The 17964-nt window shown below is 47.0% G+C and overlaps 1 protein-coding gene across 2 annotated transcripts in view; it reads right to left on the bottom strand.

Moving 5' to 3' along the window:
- Positions 1-17964, bottom strand: part of CRAMP1 (cramped chromatin regulator 1) — a 1243281-nt gene that overhangs the window by 1167531 nt on the left and 57786 nt on the right. For both annotated transcript variants that reach the window (XM_086941303.1, XM_086941302.1), the window contains exon 3: positions 12903-13099. In XM_086941303.1, the coding sequence (XP_086797429.1) occupies positions 12903-13099 (197 nt within the window). The remainder of the gene's footprint in view (positions 1-12902; positions 13100-17964) is intronic.

Here is a 17964-nt window from a genome sequence, read left to right as displayed (position 1 = left end):
CTCACTGAAGAACAATGGTCGTTCTGCTGCAAACAGTTATTGGAGCTATCCCCCAATTACAAGTTACGCCTCATTCACTTAAAATTTTTACATCCCTACTATCGTACCCCGATTAGCCTCCACCGCATGCGCCTGCGTGAAGACGCCAGTTGTTGGAGATGTGGTCTTGACAATGCAAGTTTTCTACATGTTGCGTGGCACTGCCCCAAGCTCATCGATTTCTGGCAAGAAATATTTGTGTGTGTGAATCAGATAGTTGGCAGGACGGACGACCCGTCCCCACATTTGGGTCTGCTGGGGTTGTTAAACGACACCTTACCTAAAAGGAGGAAATTACATGCTTTGCTCTTGCTGTACGCTAGGCGGAAAATTGCACTCAAATGGGGCAGACGTAGGATACCCAAAGTCTCAGACTGGCTCTCAGATGTTACCATGAGCATACACAATTAGGTGTCTATTGGGATACTCTGCCTGCTGCCTCTCGGCCCGAGATATCTGGGAGCCATTTGTTCAGTGGGCTTCGGCTAGGGCGACCTCCCCAGCCTCAGTGGGTGGGTCCTTGTCACAAGAGGATATGGTGGGACGCCCCCCCCTAGATTGCTACCATTAACATTCAGCTCTGTGCTACCCCTGGTAGGTTGGTCCCTCCCCCCTAGCTCAGGTTCATGGGCTGGGCTCCTTCCTGGTCCGTGTTCCCGCAACCTCCGTGATCTGGGGTGACCCCTGTGGGTTTGCACCCATTGCAGTTCTCTGTGCAATTTTGATATGTTCTGGTTGTATGTGGACGCCCTGTACCTCTCATATGCCACCAATGCCTGGTACTGATTGACCCCAGGTATGCGATATTTTGATCTTTTTGCACTGACTGATGCCAAGTTAGTTTGGTTTTTTGTTCTAATATGTTGTTGTTTTCCCCACTACCTCTGGGTACTTCAATTATAAGATACATCTAGTTCACACACGCTGCAACTTTTATGATGTACTTAACTTATTCTTGCGGGACCATATGTTTTATTTGAGAACGCGACACAAGATGTGATATTGCACGTGTACGATGCAGAGCTCCACAATTGTTAAAATATGCCACCCGTTGTCATATCATTCTATTCTTTTCCCATCACTGGTTACTATGCTCTGTTCAAATACCGATTGTTGCTTTGGGATACTTTACTCCGTACGCGGCCGGCCCGTAGTGGTTGTAGGCGGCTTGCTCTGTCAATATGCAATTTTATTTGCTTTTCTGACTGCTGTCTTCTGTCCACTTTGTAGCGCTGCCGGCCACGATGTGGTTGTAGGCACTGAGCTGTGTTCATGGTCGTAGCTCTCAATAAAGGTTTTTGAAAAAATGAGACTACACCGACCCCTTTGAACTGTCTACACAACTTTTATCCTCCCAAAACCACTTACCTTCCCCACTACTCCCCCCCCCCCTTTTTTCCGGGCACAACGTTCATGTGTAATGAAAAGTTTTCCCATATATGTGCTTTGATGAGGATGTGAATAAATAACATCTCTCACAAATTCAATGTATTATTTCCTTTTGTACAGCACAGAGAATTGTTTTTGTTCTTTTAACAGTGTATTCTGGGACCACTTTCCCTGCAACATGTTTGTGGAAAGGGCTGATGTTTATAATCCTATTCTCCAAAGCAGAGCTTTCTGCAAGAATTTTCTGTGTTATTGAGATAGTTCTCCAGATTGTCTGGGTGACTTTGCCCATCAGCAGTGATTCAGGGCGGATGAATTCTATTGCCAAAAGGTCTGTTGTACATAGGCCTGCTATGGTGGGAATGTGTGATAGCAGCAGTAGGATGTTGCTTCTGTTCAGGATATCGCCATTGGCTCTTGATTTACAGTTAGGCAAAAAAAAAAATAATGTGGTGTCAGGCTGCTGGTTGGTCGCATCCTGGGTTTGATAGTCGTGCCTCCCAAGTGAGACAAACCTCACCTGACTCGCTCGAGCTAAGGTTGGTCCCATTCATCAGATCTCCCCCCACTTGCCTTGCAGTAGTGATGTTGGGTGCAGCCTTGGTCTTATGGAATCTGAATTTTGAGCGGGAGGTCTGTGACCTTCAGGCAGCATCTAAATCCCTTCCTCATTGCTACCACCCCAACTGACATTGTATTAGTAGGGATGTTTGGTGATGGCTACCTGGGTGACTGTCTCCTCAGTTGTGTGTGTTGTTTCCGGCCTGCTATCCCTGGTCGGAGATGACTGCTGCCCAGTGTTGGCTTCCCTCCATAATTTTTCAGAGACAGGGATTGTGACAGGGGTAGGGGGAGAGGCTGATTGACAGAGCTCCTGGCATCTGCTGTGTTATTGTTTGGCCCACCTCTTGTGCTCACATTGCTAGTTACTTTCTTTGAGGGGCCCTCTATTTCGCACCAGGTTTGTGCGCTGGAGGAAAGTGTGGAGCAGGTGTGGGTAATAGCCAGGTTTGCAGAGTGATTCTTCACAGAGACTTGCCGATGAGGGGCCTCTTCAGTTTGATGTTGCTTGGGGCCCCCTGGGATCTCCGGCGATCGGCTGACTTGTTGGTTGCTAAATCTGTTTTTTGTCCCAATATGGGCCTGACAATTGGGTAGATATCTGCGTGGGTTTGAACAGCTTTTGTTCGGGCCCTTCCTCTTTTGAGCCTGCCTTTGCCTTGAATTTGTTTTTGGAGATGTCTTCTGGAGGCAGATCTACATCGACAGTTGTGTCTGAACCAGTCTTGAGGCCTGAGAGAGGTATAGTGGTTGGGAAGCCCGTTTGCGGGTCTTGTTATGTTATGTTAGTGAATGTCTTATAAAGCGCTCAGCTACTCGGGCAGAGTGTCCCGGCGCTATAAGATCTGCAGGGCCAAAACCGAAAAGGACGCAGGAGGCTACTGTCCAAACAGCCACATTTTGCGCTCCTTCCTAAAGGAGAGCAGACTATCTTGACTTCTTATCCCTCTGTCCCCTGTTATTCCATTTTTTTCAACGCGGCTAGTTGGAGGAAGGGAGAAAGGGAGAGTGGTTAAAGCAGGATCCTGCTTTTCTTGGAGCTGCATTTAGCACTTTTTTTGAAGCAGTGTCTCCGGTGACCTCCTTTTTAGATCCTTGCATAGGCTACTGAGCATGGAGGGGAGGGATGAAGTTGTGCACCAAGATAGTTTTCAAACAGGCACAGTCTAACTAAGTTCAGATCCCCCAGCTTCCCATCAATGCCTGCAATAAACACAACCAAAGTTTTAAGTAGTGTCAGCTGAAAGACCATTTTGTCTGATTGATATTGTGGAGCCTCCACCAGAAGTTGCATGGTTTTTAATAGAGTAGCCCAGGCACTGTCTGTACTGGTTTGGTCCATGCTTGGTCGGTCCTCTCCGCCTTGTTAAGCCTTTAATCCTCAAGTTGGGCTGGAGGCTGCTACCCTGCTTTGTGTGAAAATTGGTGAGATGGGTGTCAGGGGCACCTCCTTTGAGTAGGGTGTTAACATGTTCTCCCTCATTGTTGCGTGCCCTGGTATGATAGCAAACTTTGCTCTTCTGCTGGATTCCCTTGAATTTCCTCCTGGTGTGCTTGAAGCACGGGGATGAGGGATATGGTTTGTCACAGTTTGATGGCAAAAAGAACTGTGAAGTTTTAGTTGGTCGTGAGTTCAGAACCTTAGTTTACAAAGAGGATGGATTATCCTCCCGGGTTATGATTAAAGGTCTTGTTTAGTTGCCAGTTCTGCATCCATTTGCTAGGCCTTTTGCAGTTTTGTGTGTCATGTTCTGTGATCCTTTTTTGGAGTCTTGACACGAAGGGGCCTGGGTCTTATGCTGTTATATTAGGAAATAGTTAGTTTCTACTGGTGATTCTGAACTCTAGTCCTGCTTTTGGGCAGCAATGACATCCACCCGCTCCGTTGACCCTATTTGTCTTGACACTGACAGTGCCTTATTATTGACTGGCGGGCTTATGGCAGCGATAGGCAAGGGTCCCAGCCCTCATCATCATCAAATTTCCTTACTTCAGTTTACAAAGAACCATAAGAGGACAACCTTGCAAGGAACAGATGACAGACAATGAAATCAAAGGAGCAATCGGCAAAAGTGAAAAGTGCGCAAACTAGATGAGGCTATGCTATAAGAACACAAACAAATCAAATTAGCCAAACATGACTAATAAAATAGACTCAAGTACAAAGTAAATACATATATAGGAGTAAAACGTTATATCTAATAGTTTCTTACCCGTCGGTGTAGTTTTGCAGCTTGAAGATCTTTCTGGATTCACTATGCTGTGCATTATTCCGCGGTCTAGTGCTTGGGTCCGGAATCGTAGTCTTTTCTTTCTTTTTTTTGTAGCCCAGGTGGGCGTCAACGTCCCACCTTTTGGTGTACTTCCTGTGACGTCGGCACGCTTCCTGCGGAAGCTCCCAACTTTGGGCGCCATCTTTGGATTCTTTTTTCTTGTTTTTGTGTTCTGTTTGGGAATCCTTTGGCAATGTTTTCTAGTTTTCACTTAGAGTAAATGATTTTTCCGCTTTGTCTTTAAAGGTGTCTGTTTGTATATTGTCCTTTTTATTTCCACCTCCTTCTCCTGCCTCACCTTTCTGGCGGAGGTGGGTGGGTTCGCTAGTGAATCCAGAAAGATCTTCAAGCTGCAAAACTACACCGACAGGTAAGAAACTATTCGTTTTGCAGCGTGAATCTTTCTGGATTCACTATGCTGTGCAGAGACTTTGTAGAGGTTTGTTATGTTTGTGGCGGCTGGGTGGAAGAGGAGCGTTGGTTGTTGAATATATGTTGAAGCACCTCCTGTCCTACTTGTGCTTCCTTGTTCATTTGTATATCACACAGTAGTGCTTAGCGGACGTGTGCACTTAAGCCCATGTTGCCGCCAGGCATATGTCCTGAATGGGTGTCTTAGCCAGGAAGGCTATTGCTGCTCCCTTCTTCCTGGTAGAGTGGGCTCGTGCCCCCTCTGCTAGTTCTTGGCCTGCCTGTTTGTGGCAGAATTGTATAGTTTGTGCAATCCATCGTGCAATAGTTCCCTTGTTACTGGTCTACCCAGGAAACTGCTTGTGAAGGACACAAAGAACTGCTTTGTTTTCCTGTGCTCCTTAGTTCTTTCCATGTAATGCATTACTGCTCGTCTAACGTCCAGAGTGTGCAGTGCCCTCTCTGCGCTTGTGGATGGTTTCTGAAAGAAGCTTAGTATTTGTACCGGCTGGTTCATTGTGTATTTGGATGTAGTGTTAGGGCTTGCAGCTCGCTTACTCTGCGCAGCGAGGTGATTGCCACCAGAAATGCTGTCTTCATTGTTAGCATTTGTAGTGTGGCCTTATATATGGGTTCAAAAGGTGCATTCATAAATTCTGTTAGGACTAGATTACGGTTCCATGCCGGCGGCGGCATCCTTTTAGGTGGTGCTATCCTTTTTGCCCCTTCCAGGAATCTCTTTACTACTTGTGATGCAAAGAAACTCCTTCCTGTCTCTCCTCTTGTGTAGGCCACGATCGCTGCTAGGTGTACCCTCAGCGAGGATGAACTCAGTTTTGCTTTCATCAGGGGTGTGAGATATCTTAGCACCGTTGATTCCTTTGTCATCCTTTTGTGCAGTTTTTTCCCACAGCACCATTTCATGTACCTATTCCATTTTGTCGCTCAGCACTTTCGTGTTGTAGGTCTCCTTGCCTCCTGTAGCACCCACAGGGTGCTCTCTGGTAGCCTCAAGTGTGCAAACTCTATTTCCTCAGGAGCCATGCAGCTAGGCTGAGACTCTCTGGCTCTGGTTGCAGTACTTCTCCGTTCTGCGTGGAGAGTAGGTCTTTTCTTTTTCCAAATTTGTGGGGTGGCCCCTGTGCCATTTCCATTATTTGAGAGTACCAGGTCTGCCTTGCCCACTGTGGTGCCACTAGTATCAGTGTCATGTTGCTGGTTCTGCACTTGTTGAGTACCCTGGGTATCAGTTGTATCGGGGGAAAAGCATAAGTAAATGTTTTCGACCAGCTTATCCATAGGGCATTCCCCAGGGATCTTTCCCCTGGTTGCCTGGATGCGAAGTTTCAGCATTTTGTATTCTGGTGTGTTGCAAATAGGTCTATCGTCTGTGTTCCCCACCTTCTGAAAAGCCTTTTCGTTTCATGTGTATTGAGCTCCCACTCGTGAGATGCAGATGTCTGTCTGCTGAGCCGGTCTGCTTCCTCATGGTCCTTCCCTGGTAGGTGTATGGCTAGCAGGTCTATTTTGAGTGGGATGGCCCATCTCCATATCTCCTGTGCTAGGTTTGATAGTAGGGCTGATTGTGTTCCTCCCTGCTTGTTGATGTAGAACATCGTTGTTGTGTTGTCCGTTTGGATCAACACTCTCTGGTTGTACAGTTTTTTTCGGGAAGGCCTTCAGGTAGAGGAACAGTGTCTTTAGTTCCAAGTAGTTGATGTGTTTGACCTCATCCGCTGGAGGCCACAAATCCCTCACCCTGAGGTTGTTCATGTGTGCTCTCCATCCCATCCCATCTGGGATGCGTCTGTGGTGATGGTCACCGTTGGGGTTGGTGGTGTTAAAGGCTTCCCTTCTGTTAAGTTCTCCTTGGTCCACCACGGTATCTCCTCCTGCACTGCGTGCGTTACAACCACTAGATCTTTCCAACTTCCTGCAGCTTGCGACGATTGTTGTTGCAGCCATTCCTGGAATGGTCTCATGTGGAGCCATACATTTGGGACCAGATGTATGCAGGACGCCATCATGCCCATGATCTTTCTCGCTGTCCTTACTGTCAGAGCTCGCCCCTTCCGGTAGAGGTGCGTCTTCTTCAGCAGGTCCAGTGTTCTCTTGTCGCTGGGGATCACCTTGCTCTGTATGGTGTTGATTTGTGCTCCAAGAAAGATCTTCACTTGCTCTGGTTCCATTGAGGATTTCCCCCAAGTGAATGGAGAATCCCAGGTCTATCAGTGTACTTGTCACGCGCTGTGCGTATTCTTTGCACGTCCTGTGGGAACTTGCCTTTATTAGCCAGTCATCGAGGTAAGGGTATACATGGATCCCTTCCATCCGTAGGTGCGCTGCCACTGCTGCAAGGCACTTGGCGAAGACCCTTGGTGCGGATTTTAGTCCGAAGGCTAGGGCTGTGAACTGGTAGTGTTCTTTGTTGATGGTAAATCTTAGTTAATGTTTGTGCTGCCTGTTCATTGGGATGTGCAGGTAGGCATCTTTGAGGTCTATGGTGGCCATGAAGTCTCCCCCTTATCTGAGGAATAACCTCTTGTAGGGACTTCATCTTGAACTTTTGTGTTTTTATGTACTTGTTTAGAAACCTTAGATCCAGGATGGGTCTCAGTGTTTCGTCCACCTTTGGTACCAGGAAGTAGGTTGAGTACACTCCCTTGCTCCTTTCTCTGTATGGTCCTGGTTCGATGGCCTCCTTTTGGAGGAGTTCCTTTGCTTCCTTTTGAAGTAGCTCTAGCTCCTTTCCTGACTGCGCCTTCCTTTTTGGTTTCTTGTTTGGCGGTGTCTTTTCCAGTTCTATGCAGTATCTGAACTGTAAGATGTTGAGTATCCATTTGTCTGTGATTATCTTCTTCCACTCCCAGAAGAAATGACTTAGCCTGCCTCCTACTGGTGTTACATGTTCGTTGATGCTTGGTCCGTGTAACCCTCTGTTGGTCTTGTTGTGCTCCACACTTGGAGTTATTGCATGGGTGGGCACGTATTGCGTGACGGAGTCACTTTGAGGTGGGTTATTGGCCCCCTCTTCTAGTTTGTCCACGTCCATTCGCCCTCCCACAAAAGGACTGGCCCCTTGGCTGGTACTGCCAGTTTTGTCTTTGCTGTCCCTGTTGTGTTTGGCTATCGCCATGGTGGGACTGCTGGAATGTCTGGTGTGACGTTCCTGGCTGGTTTCCCCCTCTTCCGCTCGGTCCCAGTGTCGGGGTACCCCTTCTCATCCCCCTGAATTGTAAGGCCCCCATGGGCCTTGCAGTTTAGTTTTCTTTCTTGAGCTGGGTCAGCTTTTCATCCACCAGCGCCCCAAACAGTGTCTCCCCATTAAACGGGGTGCTTAGAATGTTGTGCTGTACCTCTGGCTTGAAGCCGGATATCCTGAGCCAGGCCTGCCTTCTCTCCGTGATCCCCAACATCATCAGTCTGCTGGACGTATCAGCCCCATCCAAGGCTGTTTGGAGGCATGAGTTTGTCACATTTTTCCCCTCCTCCACAAGGTGTGAGGCTCTTTGCTGGTACTCGTCTGGGAGGTGCTTGATCAGCTGTCTGATCTCGTCCAGAATTTGGTACTGGTGCCTGTTCAGCAGGGTGTTTGAGTTTTCCATGCTCCAGTGCATCACTGCACTTCTTTGTATCTTTCTCCCAGTTAGGTCCATCCTCCTGCTTTCTTTGTCTGGTGGTGTGCCCGATATTGGCACATTTGTCCTTTCCCTGGCGGTCACCGCAATAATGGAGTCCGCTGTGACTGATCCCCAGATGTAGGGAGGATCCTTAGAGGAGTGTTTATATTTCGTCTCCGTCCTAGGCGTGACGGACCTGTATGTTGACGGTTCCTTGAACGCCTCTTTCCCTTGGGCCATGACACTCAAGCATAGGGAGGTACTGGCTCCTCGTTTGGGTGGGGAGCAGGGTCTCCAAGAGGAAGTCTGCCTTTGGTTTTTCCTCATCTAGCTGGACTCCAAAGGCCCTCTCCGCGTTCTTGATGACCATATTATAAACCCCAATGTCATCTGGCGGCGAAGACCTCGAAGGATACGTGTCTATGGGCTCTTCTGGGCTTTCGGTGTCGAGGTCCTGCCACTCCAGGTCCAGTGTCCCAGAGGATGCCGAGTCAAGGGTCGTCCGCTGATCGTCGCCCTCCTCCTCGTAGTAGAGGACTTTTTCCTCTAGATGTTCCTGTGTCTCAGGACTTTTCGGCGGCACTTTGGCGTCTAAGTCCTCCTCCTCTTCTATTTCAACTATCACAGTCTTTGGCATCAACGAAATCTCGAACCTCTTCATCCTTTCATCAAACTCTTTCTTTCTTTGCAGGATGTTATCCATTTCGGCTTTGAGCCGTCTCTTCTTTCTCTCCATTTCGGCAACCTGTTCGGCGTCGACGGTTCGGCCGATCTCTTCTATGTATTAGTCGACGCCGAAGCGACCTTCGGGTTCTTCTCCTTCGAAGTCGATAGTTCCTTTTCGGGGACGTGCTTCTACGACCTTGCCTTTTCGCCGGTCTTTGCCACCTAGGAGTCCTTTTTGAAGGATCCGCTGGGCTGTTTGTCCTTGGATGTAGCTGCAGCCATCGAGATTTTCGGCGCCAGTGCTCCCTTAGAGGTCTTACTCTGTTTTTCGAGAGTCTGACTCAGACCTTCGAGGATCTGTTGGGGGTTTAGGGGTCTTCGACTCTGCTACCTCTTTAGAAGTCTTCTTATCGGTCCCTACGACTGTGTAGTCTTAGTCTTCTCCGGCGACCATGTCCTCCTCGTCGCTCGAGAGTCCCAGGTCCCGAAGCGACGGCGGTTGTCCCTTGCCTTGCATGTTGTAGTTGGCTCTTCTCTGTCTCTCTCTAACCCAGAGTGTCTTCGGTGTGAAGGCGGAGCAGTAGTTGCAGTCCTTACTCACGTGGTTGACCGGTAGGCAGAGGTTACAAACCTGGTATTGGTCCATCTGCGCGTATTTGTGGTGGCAGTTACAGCAGAATTTAAAAGGTGCCCATTTCTTGCGCTCAGGGGACCCCCTGTGTGTTCATTCTCCTTCGGACGTCGGAGTTCTCGAAGTTCTCCTTCTTCTTCGACGTCCCGGCTAGATGGTGTTGTTCCTCGTCGTCGTCTCTAATCTTTTCCGTGCGAAATTCGACTTTTCTGCGTCTTCTTTCCTCCAAAACTCTGAAGCCTCTCGGCGACGATCCAGACCCAACGGCGGCAAAAAGAATCTGAAGATGGCGCCCAAAGGTGGGCGCTTCCGCAGGAAGCGTGCCGACTTCACAGGAAGTTATGGGGTTTGTGTGGAGCACTCCGTTGTACTCTTATTTATTGTTGGTTAATCCACTGGTGCAGTGATTAATAAGGCTAGTCACTCCTTGGTCACAGGAAGTACACCAAAAGGTGGAACATCGATGCCAACCTGGGCTACAAAAAAAAAAAAAAAGGAAAAGACTCCGATTCCAGACCCAACCACTAGACCGCGGAATAATGCACAGCATAGTGATTCCACAAAGATTCACGCTGCAAAAATATATATTATTTTATTTTTAAACATAAAAGTAGTATAAAACAATTATTTCAAATAAAATGTTGTCCCTCATTCTGCCTTAGCACTGGATTGTTGAGGGAGTGGGGGGCTTCCCCTCACTTGAGTGCTAGCTTCTAGAGGTTGAAGAGGGGGCTGCAGGTCTTGAGTCTTAGTGCTGCTCAAGAAGAGGGCGGAGCCTGCGTCTTTCAAAAAGCAGAGCTCTGAATATTTTTTTGGCAGAAATGAGTTAGTACAACATTTCTTTACATTTGGCTGTTGCCTCACCAGTGTTACTGCTTGCTGTGTCTTCTTTGTCTGGTTCAACCTCTACGAGTGGAGAGCCAGGTTGCATTTTGATGTGTGGTTTGGAGCAGACTGATTTCCTCTTCTAATTTCCCCCCACTGATTTGCTGGGAAAAGGCCCCTTTATTCATCCTGACATCGGAGTTTGTCCTTTTTACCACAGAGATGGGCGCCTGGTAGTTTCGTCAGAGGACACTTCTTTCATTGGGCGCAGGTCCAGGCAAATTGGAAAACTGGGTTGCTCTTTAGTTGGCAGCGCCACCACACCCTCACAAGTTGTTTTTTTATTGGGCGGGTGGCACAAGCACACTCCGCTGGTGGATGAAGGACGAGTCAGCGTGAGGAGAGTGTCAAAGAGCGGGAAGCAATAGGAAGGAGTTGAGGAGGTGGATGGGGTGCCACAAGGCACCATGCTACACAAAGTACTGGCTTGGCCGCTTCTACTGCCCTGCCCAGTGCCCTCCCCTTACAGCAAGCCCCCCCAAAGCGTGACCTTTGCGGTACTTGTGCTCACACTGTGCTCCCAGTGCCCTCTTTGCCAAGCTGATCACGTGGGCTGTCCTGTGGTTGGAAGGCGCTGCCATATCCCTTTCTCGTGGGCTGTTGGGCGGGGGCTCGAGCACGCTTGTTCATGCAGTGTAACTCATTCTCTGTGCTAAATAGCACTAAGCCATTAAAGATGGGCAGGTACACCCATATGTAAATACAAGACAATGCAACTGTGATCGGAGTTGAGACCTCACTCTGCAGAACATAACAGTACTAAGTGGCATCAAATCACCAACACACACTGTGTGGTCACTTCGTGGAGCCTTACAGCAGAGGTTACTGCTACTTGTACTGCCAGTGGTGCACTACAAATAATAAAGGGGCTCTTAAGTGGGCTAGCATCCTCCCAATAGAGTACAGCACCAGATGTGCATTCCATATTTGATGTAGGTGGTAGCACTGGTCCTCTCTGGAGCAGGGGGAGTCATGTCAACGTCTATTTCCCTCAAGGCAGTGCTAGGGTCCCACTCCGCATCCAGCTCTGTAGCACGGCGACTACTTCATAGTCGGTGGCAATTGAAGGAAGGTGTGGCATCCAACTGGTGGGCCGCACATCTGTGTCCATCTGGCAGAGAGTAGTAACCAGCAAGCGACCAATGCTACGTTACATAGAGCCAACCCAGCAAGTCATGGTCTGGGGGGCATCTATGGGGGAGTGAGGTGGCTGCTTCTTCCAGGGGTTCAGCTATTTTCAATTCTTACTCTGCTTGACAAAGCCTGAGCCCAGAAATACCCTTGGGGCACTCAACAACGCTGTCTGTGGGAGGGTCCAGGCATAGTTGGGCACTCCAGATCAGGCTCTCAAGAGGCAGGAGTCAAAAGTCCACAGAGTTGAACTGCCTTGCCAGAACCAGCATAGACTAAGGAATTGCTCATGTGGTGCCTTAATAAGGCAGCCACTCTGCTTCTCAGCTGTTCTGTGACTCCGGTTGACCAAGGACACCAGGCAACTCCTTCCAATGCTGTGTAGCCTGATGGCTCCCTCCTGCGGTTCAATGTAGATTGTGTCTCAACTGGGGGAAGGTAGGGCCCTGCTGTTGATGCCTGCCCTGAGTCCCAGTTAATGCAGTCCTGGGTGGCTTGCGCACTGAAAATGGAACTTTTGATATTTATTCAGATCAGAGAGGAGCAGTGGTATTCTGCATCCTACTCCATTCCCAGCCTGGCCACGCCTCGAGGTTTTATTGTTTAAAGAGGACTGCTCTTCTTCGCCATAAACCTTAAAGTATATATCAGAAGACAGAGCAGCAGTTCCTAGATCTGGAATTGCTGGTATCTAAAGAATGACCAAAACGACATGGAAAGCTAATACAGCTCCCCAAATTATAAAATGGCAACAGGAGTTTTTTAAAAAGATTTGCAGGAAATAACACTACTGCACATACAAGAAATTAACCCGTTCCGTGCACGAGTCGGCCAATGGCCGTCGCGAGCACTACCTCGCTGGTGCTGCGCACCTCCGTTGGCCTACGCAATGCCGCCCACTCATTAATTTTCCCACACTGCAGGAGAATTTGCGCCGCGTTTAAGCGATTAAAGGGTTAAGGCCAATAGCAATATCCACTCAATGTATACTAACTGGCTTTAGCTCTCCTTAAGGACGAGAAACCACTGTTATTGCATCCCATGGAAGGGAAATTAATTCAAAGGTTTAACGTAACAGAAATTATCAAAATAATTAAACATAGAAATACAACCTTGGAATTAACAAGTGGGGCATAAGCAACTCACATTAATTTTCTAGAGATGTCTTCAGTGATATCACGGACCAAGTAATATGTGAGGTCATAAGCAATGCATTGCGTGGGCATACATTATAGTTAGCTCAGGTAACACTCCTGAAGAGAAACACAGGGCCTTTACTTGCAGTTTCTCACTCACCTCATAAAGCCCCTCAAAAAATGTGTTTTTATCCTCGGTGCTCCATGACTCCCACTGCCGTCGGACTTTCTTTGCGATACCTTCTTCCTTTTCGCTGGTCGACGAGCAAAGACTGCGAGAAGACGATTTGGATACACCCGTAGATGAAGTACAAAGAGGAATTGTTGAAGTGCAGCCAGAGGATGGGCCTCCATTATCTATATTATCATAATAGAAGAAAAACAAAAAAATATATATTAACTATAGATAGCAGTGTAAAAATTCCAGCAATTCAACTGTTAAAAAGAGGGAGGAATTGGCAAGTCTTCATGCTTTTGTCAACGAATATCTAAACATGTTTTCCAGTCGAACAGTAGCTATAGCTTTAATAGTTTTACATTTGAGAAGAAATCAAGGAAAACATTACCACAGTGCAGATCAGGTGTACAATATTGTTTTAACAATCATGTCAACATTTTCACATCAATATATAGCCATGACTTTGATCTGTCAGAACAGTTGCCAGTACTGAGCCACAATCAAAAAGATTAATTATCTTTAGGCTATATGAATCAAACATATACGTCCATCAAGAAATGAATCCATCATTTATTTATTTGATTTTGAAATTCATTTAGAACACATTTTATCTAAAAACACTGAAAAAACGTGTAACAAACCTTATATGTTAATACAAAAATAAAAACTATATACAAATAACTACATTCAAGTGCGACACCCACGACACTCCAGATTCTCACTCGAACACACCGTTACCACAATCATTCACAACCACCACTCACTATCTCTCATATCATCTGTTTTGATGTTATATGGACTCAGCCTTACTGAGTTGAGTCAAGGCCCTCTGGTGTTTTTTACTTAATGACTTTGATCTGTAGCACCAATGTGGAGGCTTTTAAATATGATTAACAATCTAAACGTGGCGTAAATACAAGAATTAGGGGTGTGACCAATCAACTTTCAAAGGTAAACAAACAATCAACGGGGGCAGAAACTTCTGTCTTCATCAGGAGTCCTATGAATATTTTAAGAGACCCTTGCCCACTAAAACTCTCTAGTGCCATGCTTCATCATCGGGTCGGCACAAGGATACCTGTGACTGAGCGGGCTCAATCCCCTTGAGGAGGGAGCACTTCCAAGTAAAATCGTCGAGAAGATCTGAGGGAGGTGTTAAAATTACCTAAGATTCCCTTCTAGATTTCTTCCATAAACAAGAGACATGTAAATTAGGGATGTGTTAATGGACCCATGCATAGCCAACTGTTGAGGTCTACATATTTCAGCCACCTTAGCCCAGCCAGGTATCATATCATTCTTCAGAATCTATCTAAGCAGATCATTATTCTCCTAAATTTATGAATACTGTCCTATACCTAGGGTACATATAATCACAATTTGTGACATTAAGATGAGGTCTATAATGAATCTTTCAACTCATGCAAGTAATTTGCTCTGTGAACTCGTACCCATTCCATCCATTCAGAGCAACTCAAACACTACAAGCACATGAACAGCAACAGACAACATGCTTGGAGATGATTTTTGTGTCAATCCCACAAGGTCATTTAAGTGGTATTGCTATTTTGACTATGTGAAAGCCACATTCATGCAAGCAAAAAAAGGCTATTGCAATTGGTGAAGCAAACATAGGGGTAACAAGTACCTCGACATGGGCTCAAATTCGACCCTATAAGGCAACAAATGGAGGCGTGCGGACCCTGTAGCCCAACGGTGTTGAGATCTTGTGAAACATTATCTTTAGTAAGGAAATTATCATCAACAAGAAATGCGTCCATCCCATCGCAAGCGTGATTACTTCATCAAGGGTGCCAGCCCGGTCAGATGACCTAGTGTTACCTCCATGCCCTGAATATTGAAGAAAAAGACCACTGCCGGGGCTTGAAAACGCCAAGTCGGCATGTTCCGCAATAGTCACTCCCCTAGTGTGCTTCTGTACCGGAATGCTTCATATGGACAGGATACGTAAGGTAATGTCATGTAGATCTGAACTCCACCTACTCCATCCTGATACGAGGGTACACAAGACAAAAATTCAAATAAAACACAAACTGAAGACCAGGGCGGTCTGCCTCATTGGAAAGAAAGGTATGGTCTACCCACAAAAAAGGGGCATGTTATTCCTGTAACGGGACCAGAAAAAAATGTAGATCTCTTCTATACGCTAAATACTCTAAAAATAAATATTCTTTTTCTGAGGAATAAAAGGGTAACATATTTGGCAGTAAAAAATATGGTTGGTACAAAAAAGGAAATGGTTGAAAAAGAAAAAGAGAAAAAAACAAAGTGAATGTCTATTTTGAATCTTGTTACTGCTTTTTTGAGGAACTCCGAGTTGGTACTGCCCCAATGTACAAAAAAGCTGTACAAAAATGTGCTGAAAGTGGTGAGCAGCCTTTACAACGCAGGTATTACCACGCGCTGCCATTACTACGCTGCTATTACAACGCAAGTCGTTACGACTTGCGCTGGAGGGCGCTGTTGGATAGGGAATAGTTTAATTTTCTATTCCAACACCTTCCCTACTGTAACGTGGGGTGGAGTTGGAATAGAAAATTAAACTATTCCACTATCCAGCGCTTACAGCGCAAGTCGTTGTAACGACTTGCGTTGTAAAAACAGCGTTGTAATGGCACGTGTAGTAATAGCCCGCGTTGTAGTGACATACAACCGCTGAAAGTACAACATTGGTACTCATAATGTTAATGCTAACCACAGCACCAAGACTGCCCTGATTGCCGCAACAGGCTACATCCGTACCCTACTCGACAGAAGAGAATCAGCCGCCCGATTCTGCATGACCTCTCCGCAGCCTTAAACACAGTCTCCCACCACACACTCATTGGTCGACATCGCCAAATTTGAATCCCAGACAATGCGATCAGATGAATGGAATCCTTTCTCAAGGGACGCACCCAGAGAGTTTGCCAACCCTTCACCTCACAACTACACCATCTGCGCCGGGCCCCTAGGCTCATCCCTCAGTCCAACCCTCTTCAACATTTAGAGGACACCACTCACAGACATCGTCAGATCGTACATCATCAACTTCATCTCCTACGCAGACGATACCCAGCTTGTCCACTCGCTCTCGGTAAACCCCACTTCAACGAAGACCAACTTCAAATGCTTTTTGAAGAACGTCTCAGTCTGGATAAAGAACTGCCTGAAGCTCAACACTGACAAAACCGAAGTTGTGATCACTGGAACTCAGACCCAGAACCACCCCCACGCCGAAAGGCCATGGCCGCAACCTCGGCACCATCTTGGATAGCAAACTCTACATAAAATGCCAGTTCAATGCAGTCCCACAGCCTGCTTCCCCGTGCTCTGCAAATTCTTTAAGTATCTCCCCATCAGCACCAGGGTAACGGTGACTCAGGCCCTCATCAGTAGCCGACTGACTACGGTAAAGCACTCTATGCAAGCACCACCACCACCAAACTCAAGAAGACTCTAGAAAATCCAGAGCGCAGTAACAGGAATGATCCTCAACCTGCCCAAGAGGACCCACATCACCCAGCACATGAAGGACCTCCACTGGTTCCGGTCCAGAACAGATGTCAATTCAAGCTTTTAACCCATGCCTACAAAGCCCTCCACAACCAAGGTCCTGAGTACATGAACAACCACCTGCCTTTCCACTACCTCCCAGAAACCACCGCTCCGCACACACCCAGATAACAGGCATTTGGAGGATGCTCCTCCCACCTCGTTGCCCAATCCTGAAACGTCTGCCCCTCCACCTAAGTGCCTCACCCTCACTCAGACCCGCTGCAGCAAGGGATTTAAGACCTGGCTCTTCGACTGACAGCTGCCGCCTTGATACCATCTCGTGTGATAAGCCACACTATACAAGTCTGACCTGATTGAGCAACCTGAATGCCTGTGTTATGGATGCAACAGAGTTATAATCCAATCGGCACAGCTCCAAAGATCTGCTGCTCTTTGAGAAGCACTGCATCACTTTCTCTGCAGCTTAGTATTAGGAGACCAGCATCAAGTGGAAAAAGTTCCTAGCCCTCAGACCAAATGAGACTCCAACCTCCTGGTTAAACAAAAAATAATAACCTTCTGGACCTTGCGCACATGCTTGTGACCATGGATGGCAAGACCGAGGAATTTTTTGAGCCAGATGATCTAGAGTTCTTTCTGGATGAGTTAGACAGCCCAAATATGGATGTCCATGATTGAGAATAGCTTATTCGCAGCCGGCTGGAGGAAACAGTGAATGTCTGTGTCTGGTGAAGCATACTCCTGTCCCTATTTCTGTTGAGGCGGGTAGGCCCTCTTTATTCCATTCTCTCTCAACCCTTTCTCCAAGTGATAGACCTGGCCTGTAGGGCCAACCACTTTTGAGGCCACCCTTCTGCATGCCAGCCCATAGGTCTGTCTATTCTGCTGCCCTCTGCCTGTTGCTTATGCACGTCTCATTGTGGGCTCCCAGGATACATTTCCCTTTGCTTCTTGTCCGTTTTCTCACTTTCCGTTCACAGTATGCTGTATCCCCGCCAAAGCATTGTTAGCTGGTTAGCACTATGCCCCCATGATTATAGATGGGGACATTCATTCCCCTTTCACATTTGGGCTAGGCATTTACTGAAGCCGTTCACATGACTCAGTAACTGCCTTTTCCTTTTTCTCGTTTCCTTCATCTTCCCTTCTATGCCACCTTTCACTTCCTTAACCTTTTTCTAGACAGGTTGCATTGTCCCAGTGCTTAGGGAGGATACCATCCTTTCTAGGCCCACTGGTTATCTAATCCTCCTTCACCCGTGTGTAGTGGGTTGTTGGATTTCTTCTTCCTTGTCAATTAACTGGGTGTATTTGAAGGATGTCCAAACCCTTATCTTGGCCTGAAATGTCCATGTTATGTACCATAACATTAAGTGTAAACGCTAAATTACCTCAATGCATAATATGTTGATATTGCCCTTGTCCAGAAAACGCACATTCCTCCTAACGAATCATCAATCAATCTCATAGTTTTTCAGCTGGGATACAGCCATAAAAGTACTAGATAAAACATTAAAATATACAG

Source organism: Lissotriton vulgaris, chromosome 10 (assembly GCF_964263255.1).
Source record: "Lissotriton vulgaris chromosome 10, aLisVul1.2, whole genome shotgun sequence".
NCBI lineage: Eukaryota > Metazoa > Chordata > Amphibia > Caudata > Salamandridae > Lissotriton > Lissotriton vulgaris.
Note: the sequence above shows the minus strand (reverse complement) of the source record. Positions and strands in the feature narration are given on the sequence as shown.